The following is a 22,409-nucleotide window of genomic DNA, read 5'->3' on the forward strand; positions in this document are numbered from 1 at the left end:
CTTCCACTCTTTATCAATTAAAAAACTTGGTGCATGAGAAATCATGATCCCCAGTGAAGTCTTGCATGGCGAAATGTGCAGGGTCAGGTATTTTATACTGCACTTAAATAATTTCTCACTGTTGAGTGCCCTCTCTGAGAACATTGGGCTTTATCCATTCCTTGGCCTTTTCTGTGAGGAGTTTGTATGTTCTCCCCGTGTTTGCGTGGTTTTCCTCTGGTTGCTCCGGTTTCCTCCCACACTCCAAAAACATACATTAATTGGCTGCTAACAAATTGACCCGTGTGTGTATGTGTGTTAGGGAATTTAGACTGTAAGCCACAATGGGGCAGGGACTGATGTGAGTGAGTTCTCTGTACAGTGCTGCGGAATTAATGGCGCTATATAAATAAATGGTAATAATAATTCATATTCGGTTATTTTCATTTTAAATCATGCTTACATTATTGTTTATTTCACCTTTCTGATTATCATGTTTATGTCTGATTATTGAACTTATACTTTTACCATCATTGAGTGTCTATTTGTCACCTACATTTTGCTTGAGAAAAAGAAAATATTTTTCATCACTGGTAAGTCAAACTTAAACCTTTATTAATTAAAAAAAACTAAGGTAATGATTTCCTTAGGTTAGGGCTTTAGTTACTATAAATCATGGAGTGTTCTCAGTTTTAGAAGAGTATTCTGAGGATATCAAGTGAATGTTTAACTCTTTGGCAGTACCAGCTGGCTGGTTTGCGCCGACCAGCACTATGCACCTTGCCTGGCACACCCATACCTCTGTAGGTACGAAATCATCTAGGCAAATAAAGTAAAATACAACTTTCAGGTTACAACTATTTTGGGAACAAGTATCATTGGGTTACCACAGGTAAATTCATACTTGGGACTGACCGGCACAACATGGCCGACTGTGGGGCACAAAGGACAGTTCTGATTCTCGTATAACACCTTGGCAGCAAGCTTGAGGAGCAGGGTTTATTTTCATTTTGTTCACACACAGCACGGTGGCTAAGTGGTTAGCACTTCTGCCTTACAGCACTGGGGTCATGAGTTCAATTCCCGACAATGGCCTTATCTGTGAGGAGTTTGTATGTTTTCATGGGTTTCCTCCGGGTGCTCCGGTTTCCTCCCACACTCCAAAAACATAATGGTAGGTTAATCGGCTGCTAACAAATTGACCCTAGTCTGTGTGTGTGTGTATATGTTAGGGAATTTAGACTGTAAGCCCCAATGGGGCAGGGACTGATGTGAATGAGTTCTCTGTACAGCGCTGCGGAATTAGTGGCGCTATATAAATAAATTGTGATGATGACATATAGAGATATCAGGCAGGTAGGCAGCTTCTGTTGACTGGCGGGAATATTATTAACTCAGAGTGGCAGAGAGACATTCCGTATTCCTGGCCAACACAGATGGTGAAAGATCCAGAAAAGATAGAGTTGGGTATCATCCGCATAGAGATGATACTGAAGTTCAAAGGCGCTTATTAGTATACCAAGATACGTGGTATAGATAGAGGATAGCAGAGGCCTAGCACCATGTCGTGCAATAAGATTTCAATTACAATTCAGATGCTAATCTGGTGTCCAGAAAAACAGACATCTGAACTTCCAGGGTTGAAAGAGCAAAGCCTTAATGAAGGAAGTCAAGAATGTGCGTTATGCCAGCAGAGGCTGGATCCAGTTTAGTGTCACACCATAGGATACAATTCTTTCAAATTATATAATAGTATAACACATAAGAATTATTTTTCTTTGCCTGCAGAAAGACATCAATCACCTTGTCAGAGACTCCTTTGCTTCTTAACAATGACTACTCAATCTCATTGCCATCAAAGAGAGACCCTCTGGGTTAGGATGAAGGATTGGAACCTGGTACAAACAATCTGGCTCAATTGGTAAAAGTCAAGGTTGTTCTGTGAGCAATCCCCAAGCAACTGTGATCCATGGATGTTGTGGCCAAAACGTGAGGATTGTTAAGACTTCTGCTTTTTCTTTCCGGAACTATCTTAGGGTACAGGCGGTGACGGAAAGGAGAGAATACATATTCCAGCTGAACGTTCCATGAAGCTCACAGTGCGTCTATTCCTTTCGCCCTGGAGATTTTGTGATGAGAGTAGAATCAAGCTACTTTGGTGTTCTATCTTGTCATCATCAGAGGACCAAACTTCCCGATCAACAAGTGAAAGACCTCTTGGAGTAAGATCCACTCTCCCCGACGGATCTGTGGTCAGCTGAGATAATTAGCCACAATGTTTTATTTGCCTGCCACGTAAAGTGCAGAGAGAGACAACCGATTGTCCTCTCTTGTTGAGACTAAAGCCTGTGCACTAGGCACTGGATCTTTGTAGGCTTTTCTTCTGGTAAGCCTTCTCACTCTGTATAGTGATGCATCTATTCTAACCCCTAGGAATTTTAGACGCTGAGAGTGCACCAGATGACTCTTTACCATATTTATCAACCAGCCGTGTCCTGCAGAAATGACATTACCTGGACTGTTATATCTCGGATGATGTATTCTGACCAAACCGACACTAGTGTCACTGGAGGGCTGGTACAACCGATATGCAGTGATGATGATGAATATTAGCAGCAATATCTAGGCCAGTTATGGCAGCAGGCAGGCCTAGGGCCGCATGTGGCCCTCCGAGCTTTCACCTGCTGTCTCAGCTCATTCCTGCTTTATTGTTAGTTTTGCTTGTTACAGCTTTGTTTGTTACTTTTTGTTTTGTTACTTTCTTTGTTTTTTACAAATTTGTCATAGCTTGTAACACTTGTTTAAAATAACTGGTGATATGTTATTACAGATATGTGTCTCTTTCTTTGATTAAATGTATTCTTTTAACTTATTGCTGAGATTAAGGGGAATGATACTGTCACCACCATGCTTCACAGAAGGTATGATGCTCTATAGGTGATGAGATGTGTTGTCTTTGGAAAAAGGTCTGATATAAGAGTCACGAACGAACAGCCTGTCTCAGATACAGCATTCTGAACAGCTGGCCGTGACTGGAGTCACCCTAGTCACTTAGCAATGAATACACCTTTTCTGTAACCACAATGGATTTACTATGGTGTCCTTACGTTCACCAAAACCACTTATTAATGTTTCACACTTAAATCACATACACATGCAGCATGAGTCTCCCTGGGCTTTGTAAATTCACAGAGAATATGCTAGATTACATTTATTTTAATCCGAAAAATGTTTCCAAGGCTTAGTTACAAAAAAGTTAACAACAAGACATAAGTTGCACAAATAAGATTTAGAAATTAAAGGAAATAAAACCAGAGTCACTACTTACTGGTTAAGACCTGGTTAAGGCGTGTGTGAGGAAACACAATTGAGAAAAATGGGACATTTCAGTCTTGATAGACCCCCTCAGGAAAATGCACTCTGTAATGTCTAAAGCAGAAGATTTTAAACCCTTCTTACAGGCTCTTCATCCCACCTTAGGAATTACATTTTCAATTTCTCTCCGATCTCCCCCTCCTATTTTTGAGGGGGGATCTTGGCCTGCCCTCTCTTCCTTCCCTCTGACTGCCCGAGCTCTGTTTGGAAAAAAAAATGGCGCCCGGCTGATGATCCGATAACTGGCGCTGCGTGCAGTGGCATCGCCGTTTATTGGTGAGGCTGAGAGTGACAATGGTCCGGAGAGACCGCTTGTCACTCTGATGTAGACACTGTCAAACTCTGTCAGTGAGAGCCCTAGGCTCTCATCTGACAGAGCAGTGTCTGTGCTGCGGTTCTGGGAGTGTGCTCTCTATGGTAGAACACACTCCCAGGTCTGCTTCAGAATAAAAGTCCCTAAAAGATTAAAAGTTAAATAAAAGAAAAATGAATTAAAATTAAATAAATGAAATAAATTGCACTAGCTAAAAAAATAACAGCCCAACTCCTTGGGCACCTTAAAAAAAACTGAGAGTAGGGGGGTGGGGGGTTGTAGAGGGGAGGGGTCTGTCAGCAGTTCCTATTGTTAACTAGCTAGGTATCCACTCCTGTGCTCCCCTCCACAACTCCATGGTAGCCGTGTCCCTCAGACGGAATCAGAGAAACGGATTTAACATAAGTACAAAAATCCTCTTTTCAATTTCAGGTACTTGAAAGGGTGGGGTTATGCTTTTCAGGATAACCCCACCCTTTCAAGCACCTGCTATGAGCCTATAAATTGATTGAGCAACTTTCACTTCTGTATACCTCAGAGAATCTCTCACCTCTGCTATGCTCTGCTTGAGTTGATAGATGGTTTACAACTTTGGGGCTTCAAACTCCTCCGAGATGCTTATCTATCCCAGTTTGGCTAGTTTCAAAAGACTTTTGGTCAATTGCACAGGTCACTTAGGTCAGTCAGCAAATCATACTTTGAGAGGTTACATAAAATATTCACATTGTCAGACATGAATTCACCAGAAAATAACAGTCATTAGATATACTACATAATCGTCACAATTAGTTATTTTAATTTAAGCTTTAAATCACAAACACCTGCAATTTAACTAAATGTGTGTACACATTTTATATCCATTGTTTATTAAGGGCTGTGGATTTAGTGTAATTTGCTTTAAAATCAAAGGACTATCTGTAGTGTTCAAATTTTCCATTAATTAAAAAACTTGGGCAGAGATGTATAGGAATTTGTAACAAATAACAGCAAGTCATCTGCATGACCTGAAGTATCTGGGTGTGTATGTAAAGCTTGTACTAACATCACCATACAGAAAATATATAGAAGTGGCGACAGAGGTCAGCCCGGTCTGGTGCCATCAGAGAAATGAAAGTCCTTAGATTGAGAGCCATTAATCTAGAATCTTGCTGATGGACTATGGTTAAGGGACGTAATCCTATTAAGAAAAATTTGTCCCACTCCAATATTTATAAGGACACCAGTTAATTCTATCAAATATCTTTTCAACATCAACCACCAAATCCATCATCTCCCCTCTTGATGTTGTGTGTGATATATCAGGTCACTTACCCTGTGGTCTACCCTCTCTCCCAGGTACCAATTCCACTGTCCGAATTGATCAGGACTGGCAATAGGAGTTTTAATTGATTGGCTAATATGTTTGCATACATTGTGATGTCTACATTTAGTAGCAATATAGGTGTGAAGATCCACCGCAGTACCAGCTCACGCAGACAACTGCACATTCTTTTTCACTTACTGTAATCAGCACTTTGCTAAAGGTCAAATCAATCAATTAGGACTAAGATACCTCACCTTTATAAGGCCCTGACTCTATTAATCTTTGCATGGGCAAAGATAACATTTTGTTTCTCTACTTGTGTTTCAAGAGTCTTGTTTTGTTTGCTTTTTTTTTATCAACTTTGGAGTCGTCCCTCACAATTCTACCTTCTCCAACCAATCAAATATCAACTTTATATTTCAGTGTACAAATAAGCTATCAAGTATTTGTGTGCTACATGAAAAAACAGTCAGTATTTAACTTATGTGTAAAACAAAATACTAATTTGCACCCCTTGCATTGTAACATGGTTTTGTCCAGGAGACTGAAATAAGAAGTTTCTCAAGTTAAGATCCTTAATGAATCAGGCATCATGACCTTATCTGTGTGGAGTTTGTAGGTTCTCCCTGTGTTTGTGTGGGTTTCCTCCCACACTCCAAAACATACTAGTAGGTTAATTGGCTGCTATAAAAATTGACCCTAGTCTCTCTCTCTCTCTCTCTCTTTGTGTGTATGTTAGGGAATTTAGACTGTAAGCTCCAATGGGGCAGAGTCTGATATGAGTGAGTTCAGCTCTGCGGAATTAGTGGCGCTATATAAAATAAATGGTGATGATGATGTAATATTTTAACAGCGCTTCCACTTTAAGGGACAATACAACAAACTTACCAGTAGACGGCAGCACAGTTTAACCCTGAAAGACATGATTTCCTTCCCATTTTTACCTAGTGGAATAGAGTCATCCAAATTATGTGCATACTTGTGTACTTGCAGTTAAACTCGTTCATAAAGCAGTTTACTGTATATAGCTACAAACACTGCATAGATTACATGTGTATATAGTTATATATATAGACATACTCTCTTAAGAGACATTATTTAAAAGTCTTGGCATGTTTGTAAGATCTCCCAATGGCTGTCAAAATTCAATTCTAAAGTGGTACTGTTAGTATTTCTCTGCATATATCATCATCACCATTTATTTATATAGTGCCACTAATTCCGCAGCGCTGTACAGAGAACTCATTCACATTCGTCCCTGCCCCATTGGAGCTTACAGTCTAAATTTCCCAACACACACACACAGAGAGAGAGAGACTAGGGTCAATTTGATAGCAGCCAATTAACCTACCAGTATGTTTTTGGAGTGTGGGAGGAAACCCAAGCAAACACGGAGAGAACATACAAACTCCACACAGATAAGGCCATGGTCAGGAATTGAACTCATGACCCTAGTGCTATAAGGCAGAAGTGCTAACCACTAAGCCACCGTGCTGCCCAAATATGTAAGTAATAGTGTTTATATGTTTGGAAGTGTGTGTTAACTATGTATTTGTGCAGGTCTCACATACCAACCTGCTCTATTTTTTCCAGGATAATGCTCATTGCTCCCAGTTAAAAATCATTTTTTGTGTATTTTAGTTTATGTAGAAAATGGTACATAGCATACTCCCTTCACTTCATTGGCCTTTATGACACAATCATTTCCTGGTTCATTTTGTATGTATCTAAGCATTTATTCAATATCTCTACCTCTGACACATCCTCCCCTCCACTACCATTATCTCTTGGTGTAACACAAGGCTCTGGTCTCCGCCTTGTGTACACCTCTTCCCTAGGTCAACTCATTCCCTTATTTGGCCTTGAGTATTATCTGTATGCTGACAACACCTCTCCTCCCCTGACTTCTCCCCATCTCATACCGCTGCTATTTCCACATAGATGTCTCAGTGCTACCTAAGGCTAAACCTGTCCAAAAACAGGGTGTCTAATTTTCCCTTACCCAGAGTTAGAGTTTTTCACAATACTCCTTAACCATCAACACCTCAATTGCAATGGGAATGTAAGTGAATGGAATGTGATAGGGTTACAATGAAGGCAGTAGGAGAAGTGGCGGTATGACATACCACCGTATACACCCCCACTTCTACCACTGTATATACTGTATATATAATGTAAGTGAATGGAATGTGATAGTGTTACAATGAAGGCGGTAGGAGAAGTGGCGGTATGGTATACCACCGTATACACCCCACTTCTACCACTGTATATACTGTATATATAATGTAAGTGAATGGAATGTGATAGTGTTACAATGAAGGCAGTAGGAGGAGTGGCGGTATGGTATACCACCGTATACACCCCACTTCTACCACTGTATATACTGTATATATAATGTAAGTGAATGGAATGTGATAGTGTTACAATGAAGGTGGTAGGAGAAGTGGCGGTATGGTATACCACCGTATACACCCCACTTCTACCACTGTATATACTGTATATATAATGTAAGTGAATGGAATGTGATAGTGTTACAATGAAGGCGGTAGGAGAAGTGGCGGTATGGTATACCACCGTATACACCCCACTTCTACCACTGTATATACTGTATATATAATGTAAGTGAATGGAATGTGATAGTGTTACAATGAAGGTGGTAGGAGAAGTGGCGGTATGTTATACCACCGTATACACCCCACTTCTACCACTGTATATACTGTATATATAATGTAAGTGAATGGAATGTGATAGTGTTACAATGAAGGCGGTAGGAGAAGTGGCGGTATGTTATACCACCGTATACACCCCCACTTCTACCACTGTATATACTGTATATATAATGTAAGTGACTGGAATGTGATAGTGTTACAATGAAGGCAGTAGGAGGAGTGGCGGTATGGTATACCACTGCATACACCCCCACTTCTACCACTGTATATACTGTATATATAATGTAAGTGAATGGAATGTGATAATGTTACAATGAAGGCAGTAGGAGGAGTGGCGGTATGGTATACCACCGTATACACCCCACTTCTACCACTGTATATACTGTATATATAATGTAAGTGAATGGAATGTGATAGTGTTACAATGAAGGCAGTAGGAGGAGTGGCGGTATGGTATACCACTGCATACACCCCCACTTCTACCACTGTATATACTGTATATATAATGTAAGTGAATGGAATGTGATAATGTTACAATGAAGGCAGTAGGAGGAGTGGCGGTATGGTATACCACTGCATACACCCCCACTTCTACCACTGTATATACTGTATATATAATGTAAGTGACTGGAATGTGATAATGTTACAATGAAGGCAGTAGGAGGAGTGGCGGTATGGTATACCACCGTATACACCCCACTTCTACCACTGTATATACTGTATATATAATGTAAGTGAATGGAATGTGATAGTGTTACAATGAAGGCAGTAGGAGGAGTGGCGGTATGACATACCACCGTATACACCCCCACTTCTACCACTGTATATATAATGTAAGTGAATGGAATGTGATAGTGTTACAATGAAGGCAGTAGGAGGAGTGGCGGTATGGTATACCACCGTATACACCCCCACTTCGCTCACTGCCAACACCTACAAAGCCCTCAACAACATCACTTCATATATTGCAATCCTCATCTCAAAATACTCTCCCTCATGCCCTCTTAGATCTACCTCTGACCTGTGTTCCATCTTGTCTCTGGTAACCACCTCTCACTCCCACCTAGAACACTTCTCCCATGACGCTACCCCCTATGGATTTCCCTACCAGGCTTCACAACTCTCCCCTAGCCTTCAAATGTTTAAGTGCTCTCTGAAAACCTACCTCTTTATTGGCGCTTGCCCCACTTACTCCCACCTATGCTACTCCCACTTTTGACACCTGCATTTATTTAGTCTACCTTGTATGTCCGTGTTATGTATGCTCCGTTTTTCTCACTGGCATTGCCTATCACTGTGGTAGCTTACAAATCAACAACTAACATAAATAATACTATACAGACACCAGTATATTATGTAGTGCTGTGGCAGACAGTATGATGTCACACGTACTGTGTAAGAAGCTCTATTTGGTCTGCTTGCATATCAATAAGCCATTTTGTCGTATGATCAGGTAGTATTTCTAGATAACTTCCCAGTTCCTCTTTATGTATTCATGCATGCAAATATTCTTTATTGCAAAATAGGGAAATGTTCTGCCATGACCCTCATCATCCCAAACCACAACCCTATACAACCAAACCATGTCCCTTTTCTGATAGGCCACACCCTTTTGAAAGTCAGGATTGTCCTCTGGAAAAATCAGGACTGTTTTAACTACTCATATTGCCAGAGAATAATTAAGACAATAACTATGCTTAGACACTGATGATAAGTGTGGTGTGTAAGGCTAGGTACACACTGCAAGAAAATTCTCCCAATGCGATAGTTTCACTAATTTTAGCAAGGACAAAAAAAAGTTCCGATCAGCATTCCGATTCCCGTGTACACACTATAACGATTTCATCTTCATCTGTCATTTGATTTGATACTTGTCGGCAGGTGAGCAGAGCTGTTTGAGGTATGTCAGTGTGTCTGAGAGCTGCTGTGTCTGTGTTGTCAGTGTACAGGGGGTCTCTGCTGTCAGTGTACAGGGGGTCTGTGCTGTCAGTGTTCGGGTGACAGCTGTGTTGTCAGTGTACTGTGAGTGTACAGGGGGTCTGTGCTGTCAGTGTTCAGTTGACGGCTGTCTTGTCAGTGTTCTGTCAGTGTACAGGGGGTCTGTGCTGTCAGTGTTCGAGTGACAGCTGTGTTGTCAGTGTACTGTCAGTGTACAGGGGGTCTGTGCTGTCAGTGTTCGGGTGACGGATGTGTTGTCAGTGTACTGTCAGTGTACAGGGGGTCTGTGCTGTCAGTGTACAGGGGGTCTGTGCTGTCAGTGTTCGGGTGACAGCTGTGTTGTCAGTGAACTGTGAGTGTACAGGAGGTCTGTGCTGTCAGTGTTCGGGTGACAGCTGTGTTGTCAGTGTACTGTCAGTGTACAGGGGGTCTGTGCTGTCAGTGTTCGGGTGACGGCTGTGTTGTCAGTGTACTGTCAGTGTACAGGGGGTCTGTGCTGTCAGTGTACAGGGGGTCTGTGCTGTCAGTGTTCGGGTGACAGCTGTGTTGTCAGTGAACTGTGAGTGTACAGGGGGTCTGTGCTGTCAGTGTTTGGGTGATGGCTGTGTTGTCAGTGTACTGTCAGTGTACAGGGGGTCTCTGCTGTCAGTGTACAGGGGGTCTGTGCTGTCAGTGTTCGGGTGACGGCTGTGTTGTCAGTGTACTGTCAGTGTACAGGGGGTCTGTGCTGTCAGTGTTCGGTTGATGGCTGTGTTGTCAGTGTACTGTCAGTGTACAGGGGTCTGTGCTGTCAGTGTTCGGGTGATGGCTGTGTTGTCAGTGTACTGTCAGTGTACAGGGGGTCTGTGCTGTCAGTGTTCGGGTGACGGCTGTGTTGTCAGTGTACTGTCAGTGTACAGGGGGTCTGTGCTGTCAGTGTTCGGTTGATGGCTGTGTTGTCAGTGTACTGTCAGTGTACAGGGGTCTGTGCTGTCAGTGTTCGGGTGATGGCTGTGTTGTCAGTGTACTGTGAGTGTACAGGGGGTCTGTGCTGTCAGTGTTCGGGTGATGGCTGTGTTGTCAGTGTACTGTCAGTGTACAGGGGGTCTGTGCTGTCAGTGTTCGGATGACGGCTGTGTTGTCAGTGTACAGGGGGTCTGTGCTGTCAGTGTTCGGGTGATGGCTGTGTTGTCAGTGTACTGTCAGTGTACAGGGGGTCTGTGCTGTCAGTGTTCGGATGATGGCTGTGTTGTCAGTGTACTGTCAGTGTACAGGGGGTCTGTGCTGTCAGTGTTCGGGTGACAGCTGTGTTGTCAGTGTACAGGGGGTCTGTGCTGTCAGTGTTCGGATGATGGCTGTGTTGTCAGTGTACTGTCAGTGTACAGGGGGTCTGTGCTGTCAGTGTTCGGATGATGGCTGTGTTGTCAGTGTACATGGGGTCTGTACTGTCAGTGTTCGGGTGACGGCTATGTTGTCAGTGTACTGTCAGTGTACAGGGGTCTGTGCTGTCAGTGTTCGGGTGACAGCTGTGTTGTCAGTGTACAGGGGGTCTGTGCTGTCAGTGTTCGGGTGATGGCTGTGTTGTCAGTGTACTGTCAGTATACATGGGGTCTGTGCTGTCAGTGTTCGGATGATGGCTGTGTTGTCAGTGTTCGGATGATGGCTGTGTTAGTGTACAGGGGGTCTGTGCTGTCAGTGTTCGGGTGACAGCTGTGTTGTCAGTGTACTGTCAGTGTACAGGGGGTCTGTGCTGTCAGTGTTCGGGTGACGGCTGTGTTGTCAGTGTACTGTCAGTGTACAGGGGGTCTGTGCTGTCAGTGTTCGGATGACGGCTGTGTTGTCAGTGTGCTGTCAGTGTACAGGGGGTCTGTGCTGTTAGTGTTCGGATGACGGCTGTGTTGTCAGTGTGCTGTCAGTGTACAGGGGGTCTGTGCTGTCAGTGTTCGGATGACGGCTGTGTTGTCAGTGTGCTGTCAGTGTACAGGGGGTCTGTGCTGTCAGTGTTCGGATGACGGCTGTGTTGTCAGTGTGCTGTCAGTGTACAGGGGGTCTGTGCTGTCAGTGTTCGGATGACGGCTGTGTTGTCAGTGTGCTGTCAGGGTACAGGGGGTCTGTGCTGTCAGTGTTCGGATGACGGCTGTGTTGTCAATGTATTAGAGTATTAGTGTATCTAGGGTAGGAACAATGCAAACAGGGACGTAACAGTTGCAGGGAGATGACAGCGGACACATATTGAAATGAGACCGGTCACACTGAGATCCACTATTGGCCGACAGTCGTGTAAGTGCATACATACTGCAGGATCAGAAGGTGACTGGTCGGAAAATATTAAACTGTACGACACAGCTCAGTATTGAAATATTTCCAGACCATTTCAAGAGCAAGGTAAGGTGGGGAGTGGGGGGCACTTCTACTTGCTTCATTGGGGGTGGGGGTAATATGAAGAGAAGGTTGACTAAAAGTAGACAACCCCTTTTAGTGTTCAAGGCTGTGGTTAAAAAAGTGTCATTATGATACAGTAAGAGTCATTTACAAACATCACAATTGAAAAAACGCAAAACAGAGGCACTTTTTTTGATGTCACACACCGAGGGCTAGATTTACTAAGCTGCGGGTTTGAAAAAGTGGGGATGTTGCCTATAGCAACCAATCAGATTCTAGCTGTCATTTTGTAGAAGGTACTAAATAAATGAAAGCTAGAATCTGATTGGTAGCTATAGGCAACATCCCCACTTTTTCAAACCCGCAGCTTAGTAAATCTAGCCCCTAGTTTTGTACATGAATTTGCGGGCCAGGATTGCGAGATTTGCAGGTAGAGTAGTTGGCAAGCTTGCTGGCCTTCCTTGCAGAGTACAGACTAGGCACGTTAGAGTATTGCAAATCTAAAAAACAGACCATTTTTTGAACGGAATGGAGAGCGCTAGAGCAGACAGATGGGCTATGAAAGCAGAGCTCAATTGAAATAGTTTACAGACCGGCACATTCCCCTGGGCATGTGGCATTTATATTCACCATCCCTCAGAATAGATCAGATGTGTAAGATGATAGACAAATTTGAGGATTATTGTAACCCGGGGCAACCAAGCAGATGTCAGCTTTCATTAGTCTGACTATACTAGTATGCTCAAAGCGGTTATCTGATTGGTTGACGTGGGTTACAACACTCCGTTGCTCTTTGCACTGTTATTAAATAAGCTATTTGCTGATTGTTTGCTATGATTTTAGTGCAGATGTGCACATTTACGTAGTGTTAGTAAATTACCCTCTGTGTGCTGGGGTTCAAGTCAAGTACATATACAAAGCTCATCTTGTACTTTAAAAATATATATTTATACTTTCTGTAGATAGAACCCTTTCTCCAGACCTCTACCACCAGAAATTCTGCTACATCGGTAACTTCTATTGAGCACCAATGTCTGAGCAGTCACTCATCCTGATGCCTCACTTCATTTCTGTATCATTCAATGCTGACATCTAGAGAAAAGCCAGAACTATTCTCATAAGTTGAACTGGGAAAGGGATTTAGGCGAGGACCTGGATACAGAGGATTGATGGGATATATGGGCAAGTATGGCCAAATCCTTAATGCGTATAAGCTTCTATAATGCACGTACCTGGTTCTAGCCAGGATGTATAAATTGTATCCTAGTGAGGCTGTCAAGGTTCCTTTCTGCATATATGGTTCTTTCGTCCGGTCATACAGAAATTATGGTCTGAGGTTCAAAATATTATAGCAAATCTAACAGCAACAGGTATTCAGTTCCAACCAAAACACACACTACTCCCTCTGCCTTTACCTGATTTTGCAATAAACCTAAATAAATGTATTAAACGCATAAGTGCGGCCACCTGATTAATAGTCAGCTCTTGGAAAAATCAAAATCCACCAACTATAGTTGCCTACAGGAAATAAATCTGATGCATCTACGGAACGGAGTTTATGACCAGTGATTTGAGGACTACATCTGGCTTTCTATAAAACCTGGACCCAATTTAATAATATCCCACCTCCACCCTTTTAACCCCAGCCCGCAATGCAAGGAAAGCAGAACCCATTTAACTTTTTTATCCCTTTTTAAATAAAAATAAACATGCATCACTTTATCTTCATTTCCATTTTTTGTTTATTGTACATTTGCATTTATTTATAATGGTGTAATAATAATATAACAAATTGCATTCTGTTTGCATCTATCCTCTGCTTAGGATGCTCTCATCTGTTATTCATTTTCTGTGTATTTATTTGATGCTGTTAATAAACAGTTTTTTGTTTTTTTAAATGGTCTCATCATCTGAGATACAAAACGTATCCATACTTTCTGACACTAAAAGGGTTAATAAGCTGTGCATATAAAATTAAGGAAGGACTTTCCTTCACACACACTGTATAGCTTTTCGTGTGAGCGCCTGCTTTTAGTAAAGCATTCAGTGCAGCCTCTTGTAATGCCGGGAATGCAGAAGGATGTGGCAGGAGAATGGAAAAGTAAAATGTACAAGAAGAAAATGAGTTTGCCTGAAGTTGGGGGTTAGTAATTTTTAAGATTCCTACTCTGGGGCTAGATTTACGAAACTGCGGGTTTGAAAAAGTGGAGATGTTGCCTATAGCAACCAATCAGATTCTAGCTGTCATTTATTTAGTGCATTCTACAAAATGATATGTAGAATCTGATTGGTTGCCTTAGGCAACATCTCCACTTTTTCAAACCCGCAGTTTAGTAAATATACCCCCTGGGACTTTTAAACTTGTGACAGAGCAGACCAGAGGGAGCAGACAGGTTGAAGGAGCTGTCAACACCAGCTAGGTAGGTCCTTGTATTGACTTTATTTCACACTTAGTTATAATATAAACATTGGAAAGTTCTCTGATTAACACATCAGAAGCTCTATCAATACGGGTGACACAAGCTGAAAATATTTCTGGCTTTTGAATAGCAGTTGGCTTCTATGCTGGGTGTGTATATCACACTATGAAAACAAAATACTGTTTGGGACATTTGAAACTGAGGGAATGCTACTCCAGGCTAAGGGCTAGATTTACTAAGCTTCGGGTTTGAAAAACTGGGGATGTTGCCTATGGCAACCAATCAGATTTCAGCTTTCATTTATTTAGTACCTTCTACAAAATGACAGCTAGAATCTGATTGGTTGCTATAGGCAACATCTCCACTTTTTCAAACCCGCAGCTTAGTAAATCTAGCCCTAAGACTGGGTACACACTACAGGTTTTTCAGCGGATTATCGGGCCAATCATACGATAAACCACCATTTGACCCAATATCGTCTTATTGTGTACACTGCAACGAAGAACGATTATCGTTCCAAAGCACATCGTCTCGTTGCATTTGATTTTTAAACCGGAATAAAAAATGTCGTTCAACAATGGAACGGTGTCGTTCCAATCCTGCAGTCAGGCCCGGCGCTCCCATTAGGCAAGGTTAGGCACTTGCCTAGGGCGCCGGGCTCTGGAGGGCGCCACAGAATTCTAAAAGACTTTAAAACTGTGCGGCGACCGCTGACCATACCTGTCACGGCCGCCGCACAGCATTCAGATGCATGGGGAGGGGGGGAAGAGGCTATTTTGTCACCACCGCCGCCTCTCTGCTCCGTCTCCTCCCCTCTACTTACTAGTGTCAGTGAGTGGAGGGGAGGAGACAGAGCAGAGAGGCGGCGGTGGTGAGACAAGGTAAGGAGAGGAGGGAGGAGGGAGGCGATTTTTACGGGGGGGGCGCCACTTTTTTAAAAATGCCTAGGGCGCCGTGGACCCTAGCACCGGCCCTGCCTGCAGTGTGTATGCAGCCATGAGCGGCAGTGTCCATAGATCTCTATGGAGTGTGCAGAGTCACCATCTTTTCAGCCGATGGTTATGACAGATGAAGAGCACAGATCTGAGGGTGAAAAATGTGTTTAGTGTGTACACATGAATCGGCATGCAGATCGGGACTTTTATTTTTTAATCGTTGGTAAAATCGTTAAGAATATCATTACGAGAAATTTTGTATAGTGTATAGGTTTTCTTCTATAGATCATCTGAGGACACTAGAAGTGACAGAGTACAGCATTCCCAATGAGCTTCTTAGGTGAACACTAAAATGTGTCTGTTAATGACAGACAATAGCTTCTTCCAGGGATTGTGTGACATAGGAACTACTCCTACACACGGAATGTTCCTTTTTGTCCTATTTACACGCTGGACGCCCTGTACTACAAGATAACGAGCAGCAACCATTGCTTACATGTCTGATTGTACGGTAGTCTGAGGGATCAGCCATTTGTGATATGACAGAAAAGCAGTGATTGGCTGGCAGCACCAGGCGCTGGGTAATACAAGACACCTGTGAACACTGTAACCTTTTTAAACAAACACAGGGCCAGCTAATTTTAACACTATCACTTTCAGTCTGAATCAAATACAGGTACAGTAGATGGAAAGCTGTAAGAACAGTTACAGAAATGATTGGAACATATTGCTATGCCTTACACACATTTACATTTAATGTATTTGATTCAACCTAGGTTATATCAATTGTAAATTAGGTGAAAATGCAGAAACAGAGGAAGTATTTTACAAAGCGAAATACACTCGCTAAAAGATTTAAAAGCAGTTTTGGACCTGCAACGATCCTCAATTTGTGCAACTGCACCTGTAAATCCGTATAGGCACATAAGAGCAAAAAGGGTGGAAAGGGCAGATGAGCAGAAGTTTGCACAGACAGAGAAGTGAAGACGTTCATGTGAAGTGTGGGTCGCAACGGAGCACCTTGCTTTGCGTAGCAGTGCAGAAATTAGATTTTGCACTGTGAAATTATTGAAATGAGATAAATGGGTTAAAATATTGCATTTTTAGGGGTGTTCGTTGCGGTACAGAGGGTAGCACAGCCATTTCCACTCCGCAAAAGGACTTTGGTTTTACACCAGATCAGATATGTCGGTCTATACTTTCAATGGGTTCTGTTCAAGTTGCAATTTGGTGCATTTCCAGGCAATATAATAAAATATAATAAAATGTTTCCCACATGAAATTAAGACCGTCCCAAATTCCTTTCATTCTCATTATTGACAAACTATAAATGAGAGTAGCCCAAGTAGTATTTTACAAAATACTAATGTTTTTTTTATTGAAAGGGATGGTACAGAAGTGGCAGGAGGTTGAACTTTGAAGTGATATCATCATCATAAGTTATTTATATAGGGCCACTAATTCCGCAGCACTGTACAGAGAACTCATTCACATCAGTCCCTGCCCCATTGGAGCTTACAGTCATAGGGGCATATTTAACAAATCACGGTAGTGCACTATTGTGCACTTACCATGGAATTAAAGTCCCGATGTGCCCTCCGCAAATTTATTAAAGGTGCATCGCAGCAGATATCATGGATATCTGCTGCTTTGCACTCCTGATCGTTTTTGCGAGCAGTCACCATTCAACAGAATGGTGACTGCTCTGGCCGCAATCTAACAAGTCCTGGGAAAATTTTTTTTTCGGGAACTTGTCTTGATAATGTACGGCAGCTGAAGCTGGCGTACATTATTAGAATTGAAGAAATCCACTGCTGTCAGCTCTGCTCCGAAGAGCAGAGCTGGACAGCGCATGTGTGGAGGGATCACATGATCCCTCCCTGTCACTCAGCGCGCTTTCTCTGCAACGATAGTTGCAGAGACAGAGTGGGGACTTTGTGCGCATGTGCACTGCACATGCGCAATTGAAGGAAGAAGAGGAACGAAGAGGAGATCCCGAGACAGCGCATCCGAAGAGGGGGGTAAGTGTGATTTTTTCTATCACAGAAACAGCAGTTTTTTGGAACTGCTGTTTCTGTGTTCCCTTTTTAATAAATTGGAGAAATAGTTCAATCCTTATCCTTGCGATAAGGATTGATAACTATTTCTCACTTTTGCCGATTAATGATAAATGTGCCCCTAAATTCCCTAACATACACACAGACAGACAGACAGAGACTAGGTTCAATTTTGATAGCAGCCAATTAACCTACTAGTATGTTTTTGGAGTGTGGGAGGAAACCGGAGCACCCGGAGGAAACACACAAACACTGGAAGAACATACAAACTCCACATAGATAAGGCCATGGTCGGTAATTGAACTCATGACCCTAGTGCTGTGTAGGCCACTGTGCTGCCCAATGATATTAAAAATTTAGCGCACGTCTTCAGAATTTTTTGCATCTCCGCACACTGAAGAGCACTTTTAGTTTGCAGAGATGACTCCCAAGGGCTAATAGAAGGTGTCAGAGCTATAACTTAAAATGTAAACTGAGTCCTTTACAGTACAGTACAAAACAATGGTGGTTTGCAGAGCGCATTGGCTGCGCTTCATATGCTGTCTCTGCAGTATTACCACAATATGAAAAGGAAAGATTGTGTACATAGGTAGTGCAGTTAAAGGTAGTTTAGGTGCAACACTTCTTTATCATGATGCATTCATTCAATAGATTTTAATGTGTACAAAAGAAATCAGACTATCCCTGGTATCCATTTAATAAAATAAAAATGGCAGAATCTACGCTGGTGAGCATGTTACAGCTTTGAGTCAATGTTGGGGGGGGGGGAGGTAATCTACTAGTGCTTTAAAAAAAAAGAACATAAATATTTAAAACCGTGAAAAACACTAAATAAAATGTGCAAAAATGGGAGAATTATATTTTTTTTATTAAAAAGCAAAACAATTTTGCAGGCAAAAATGTTCAGCAAACAAAATGGAAAGGGCTCATCTTTAGAATAACTAGAGTTGAAGCCACACCACAGACACAATGATCACCTCAATGCATTGCTAACTTATTTTAAGTACCTTTTTCATTACAGTTTGCACAATATCGCATTTTTTATTAGACTGCGTTTATTTTTTTTAAAATATTTTTTTTTAATATAAGGTCAATTCTACCCTTCTCCACAGGACACAGGACAACTCCCTCTGTTTTCCGCACCCTGTCTCCATCAGCTGGCACCTGATCTGAACAAGCACTACACCCTTGAGGTCACCTCTATGTCACCCAAGTCACTCGATGCCCACCGTGCCCAGCTGGCAGACGGCAGAGGAGAACGGCTTTGTCCTTGTCTGAGATAACGCATTGTCCGCTGACTCCTAGTCGCACGCAGCAGGATTATAATAGTCGCATTGAGCTGTTCACAGTAGAACGACACCTGCTGCTTCCGAACGCAGCCAGCAGAACAGTCGCTTCTGAAACAGCTTCGTCTGAATGGCAGTGTTCTATTCCATTGGAACACAGATATAACCCAGGGGCTGTATTTGTAAAGCAGGATATTCCGACAGTAGCAGGAATACAAGACTGGTCCATATATGTACTGACAGCTAAAGCAGCTCTTCCAATACTCCGACAACCTCCAGCGTAATAGTGGGGAACATATTACACAAGACTGGACTGGGGCCAGCACAGGCCTCTCCTCTTCTATGGAGGGAGGAGCAGGGCCAGGAGGAAGGGAGGCGAGCAGGACAAGGAAAGGGAGGGATTTCCTGCAGGGAATCAGGAGAACTAGCTGTCTGACTTCTCTGGAAACTTAAGATAAAGTAACCTCCTGGCCGAAAGTAGGGACTCTGACTACTGGCTGAGCTCCCCGGTAAGTCACAGTCATCCATCTACCTGCTCGTTAGATTTCCTGCACTTGCTGCGGAGTCTCAGACCTGGGGGAGATCAAAGCGATCTGGCAAGGGGAGGCGGAGGATGGGGGCGCTGTTTGGGATCAACTACTAGTAGGCACAGCTACGTTGTGAGATCAAGTATACTAGTATGTATAGGTGCATGTGTAATATATATATATATATATATATATATATATATATGTGTGTAAGTGTCACACTTTTAGTGAACATTGTAGTGTGATAACTTTGTGGGGGACTTTTTGACATTCTTCTGTATATGATTTTGTGGATTGTTGCCCATTTTTATTTAAAGTGTACCAAGTCTCCCCATTTTTTTTTGTTGTTTTTACATCAACTGATTTTGTTTTCATAACCATATTTGTTTGTTTGTTTTAATTGCAAAATATTTACTTTTTTCTTGTCATCTGGCTTCTGTTGTACCCACTCCCATACCAGCCAGATAGTAGTATCTACTCTCCTTGTACCTCACCATTATAGATGTGTACTTTGTAATGGATTTCCACAAGATTGTGGGGCCTGGGGCATTTTAAAAAAAAATTGAAGTGACGTCTTCTATAGCATCAGCGGACCTGTAAATGTTATTTGTTTTATCAGTTGCTCCCTCTTTTCCTTCTTGGCAGTGGAAAAGTCAATGACTATAGTGCTTTTAGAGATTGTTTGTTATTCATTCAGTGTCCTCATTGCTCATTCCTTTTTAAAGCTGGGCTGTTATCACCTCTTATCCGTTATGTCCACAGTTCCCTCTATACTTACTCATCTCCCACTACCCCCTTCTCAGTTTTATTTATTAATAATACTACATTTACATCTTGCTGCTATAACCTTGTCCCTGCTCAGTACAGTGTTGAATCATAAGCAGTTCTTGAGAGAGAAAAAAGGCTTGGTAGATTACCTCTACCTCAATTACAAATATTGGCACAGAATATTTTTAAGACAGTGATGCCTTAACTATTGTGGTGGTCTACAACTAGTTCTACCGCCGCTTCCTTACATTCACGTCCAGTCAGCCGAGTGGGAGAAAGGTGTGTGTGTGTGTGTGTGTTTAATAGGGGGTGGGGGTCCCCCCAGCTTCCTGTCTCCAGGATTATGAATGGGATCCTGTAGCCTGAAAATAAAAGGCTGTGCTGGTTTGTTTTAACCCTTTTTGTCAAGACAGATGTATACATGATCGGCCCTCGCTCTTTCAAAAGGGCCACACATTACTAATATCTGTAGTACTGTGTCGGTAATAACACCACAGTGGCTTAGTGGTTAGCACTTCTGCCTTACAGCACTGGGGTCATGAGTTCAATTCCCGACCATAACTTTATCTGTTAGGAGTTTGTATGTTCTCCCTGTGTTTGCGTGGGTTTCTTCCGGGTGCTCCTGTTTCCTCCCACACTCCAAAAACATACATAGGTTAATTGGCTGCTATCAAAATTGACCCTAGTCTCTCGCTCTGTGTGTGTATGTTAGGGAATTTAGACTGTAAGCTCCAATGGGGCAGGGACTGATGTGAATGAGTTCTCTGTACAGCGCTGCGGAATTAGTGGCGCTATATAAATAAATGATGATGAACAAGTGTTGCAATCTATAACAAACAAATTTGACAATAAAGGAGGACGGAGTTGGGGGCCGCAGGTGAGGGCCATCTGTTCCCCATTACTGGGATAGTAAATGCTACATTTATTACATTATACAGTATATGGTATAATTCCCCCCTACTGGCTATAGTCGAAAGCATAATGCAGTCATGTTTTGAATATGACGTGAATCACATTTGGAATAAATGTCAGCTTGACGCAGAACACACCCCTCCAGCCCTCAGACTTTTCCCCTATAGACTAAAGAAAGAGCGGGCCTCTGCCTGCCTCTGTGCTCACACCTCAGGGGTTACTAGGTGTAAGGCTGAGTTACTAATACAAATATTTGTCTTCTTTCTCTCTCTCTCTCTGCAGTGACGTCATACAGCTGCCTTGATAGTGAATGTGACAACACCAACAAAAGGGATCCTCACATAAAGAGAAACGTATTGAGAAACTACAACGGAACAGGACAGCTGTAAAAGGAAATAGGAGTTCCCCCTCATTGAGAAGAAAACAAGAAATCAGAATTTATCATTTCCAAGGGTCCGTCTGATGGAGCTCTCCAAAACTTTGCAACCTTCCATATCCTGTGGACTTGGCACTGCAGACAGTGTGCCCTCTTATCTATTTGTGATATGGGAGCTGTCCAAGTGACCACAGATCAGAAGGGGGGAACACAGTTCTTGGCACTCAATACATTCCCCCCCAAGTCACTGCTAACTTGTTTCCTTCTGACGTACAAACGTTCTATGTAAAATAAAGTGTCTTCACGTCACCTGATGTGGATAGCAATTGTGTTAAAGGTCAACAGCTCTCTGCACTTTTGAAAGGATATAACTTGAGGGATCTTGTGACTATATATTGGAGCAGAGCTCAGGAGATGACTGTTTAGCCTGAACGGCGATGGGTCGAGAGAATGAACTAATCCAGGCTGTGAAGACCGGAGATGTTGGCACCGTTCAGAAACTGCTTGCAAAGGTTCGCACTTCAAAAAACAGTAAGTTATCTCTTCCTAGATGGAAGTGGAGTAGCTTGTATGGTATAATGGTGCGCTACTGGAAAAGTAATCAAGTAGAAAGGGAAAATGATGAAGGGCAGAAAAGTACATTTTGGGGTTATTCCTGAGTGGTTAGCACTTCTGCCTCACAGCAGTGGGGTCCTGAGTTCGATTCCCAACCATGGCCTTATCTGTGTGGAGTTTGTATGTTCTCCACGTGTTTGCATGGGTTTCCTCCCACACACCAAAAACATACTTGTATTTTGATTGACTTCTATCAAATTGCCCTAAGTCTCTCTCAGTATTTATGTCTGTGTGTCTGTGTGTGTTAGAGAATTTAGACTGTAAGCTCCAATGGGTCAGGGACTGATGTGAGTGAGTTCTCTGTACAGCGCTGCGGAATTAGTGGTGCTATTTAAATAGCTGGTGGTTATGATGATTCCATCACAGCGGTGTTTACTAAAATTACAAATAAAATAGCATTTTATTCCAAAAATATGCTATTGTAATCATGTCATTATTGAAATGGACATTTTATAAATATTTATTTTTTCATTCTTGTCTAAAATGCCAATTGTTCTAAAGACTAGTTCGGTACACTTTTTCTTTAAGTAGTGTTTTTTTTTTTGTTTTTTTTTTATAGAGTGTGTTTCTGACTT

The 22,409-nt window shown here is 42.3% G+C and overlaps 1 protein-coding gene across 2 annotated transcripts in view; it reads left to right on the top strand.

The window, feature by feature from the left end:
* The first annotated feature begins 18,542 nt into the window (after nucleotides 1-18,542).
* The window catches only part of CASKIN2 (CASK interacting protein 2), a 35,320-nt gene continuing 31,453 nt past the window's right edge, over nucleotides 18,543-22,409 (top strand). The window contains exons 1-2 of one of the 2 annotated variants that reach the window (XM_075177845.1): nucleotides 18,543-19,145; nucleotides 21,126-21,750. In XM_075177845.1, the coding sequence (XP_075033946.1) occupies nucleotides 21,657-21,750 (94 nt within the window). In that variant the 5' untranslated portion in view covers nucleotides 18,543-19,145; nucleotides 21,126-21,656. The remainder of the gene's footprint in view (nucleotides 19,146-21,125; nucleotides 21,751-22,409) is intronic. The other variant, XM_075177846.1, reaches the window with a different exon arrangement.

Source organism: Mixophyes fleayi, chromosome 6 (genome assembly GCF_038048845.1).
Source record: "Mixophyes fleayi isolate aMixFle1 chromosome 6, aMixFle1.hap1, whole genome shotgun sequence".
In the NCBI taxonomy this organism is placed as follows: domain Eukaryota; kingdom Metazoa; phylum Chordata; class Amphibia; order Anura; family Limnodynastidae; genus Mixophyes; species Mixophyes fleayi.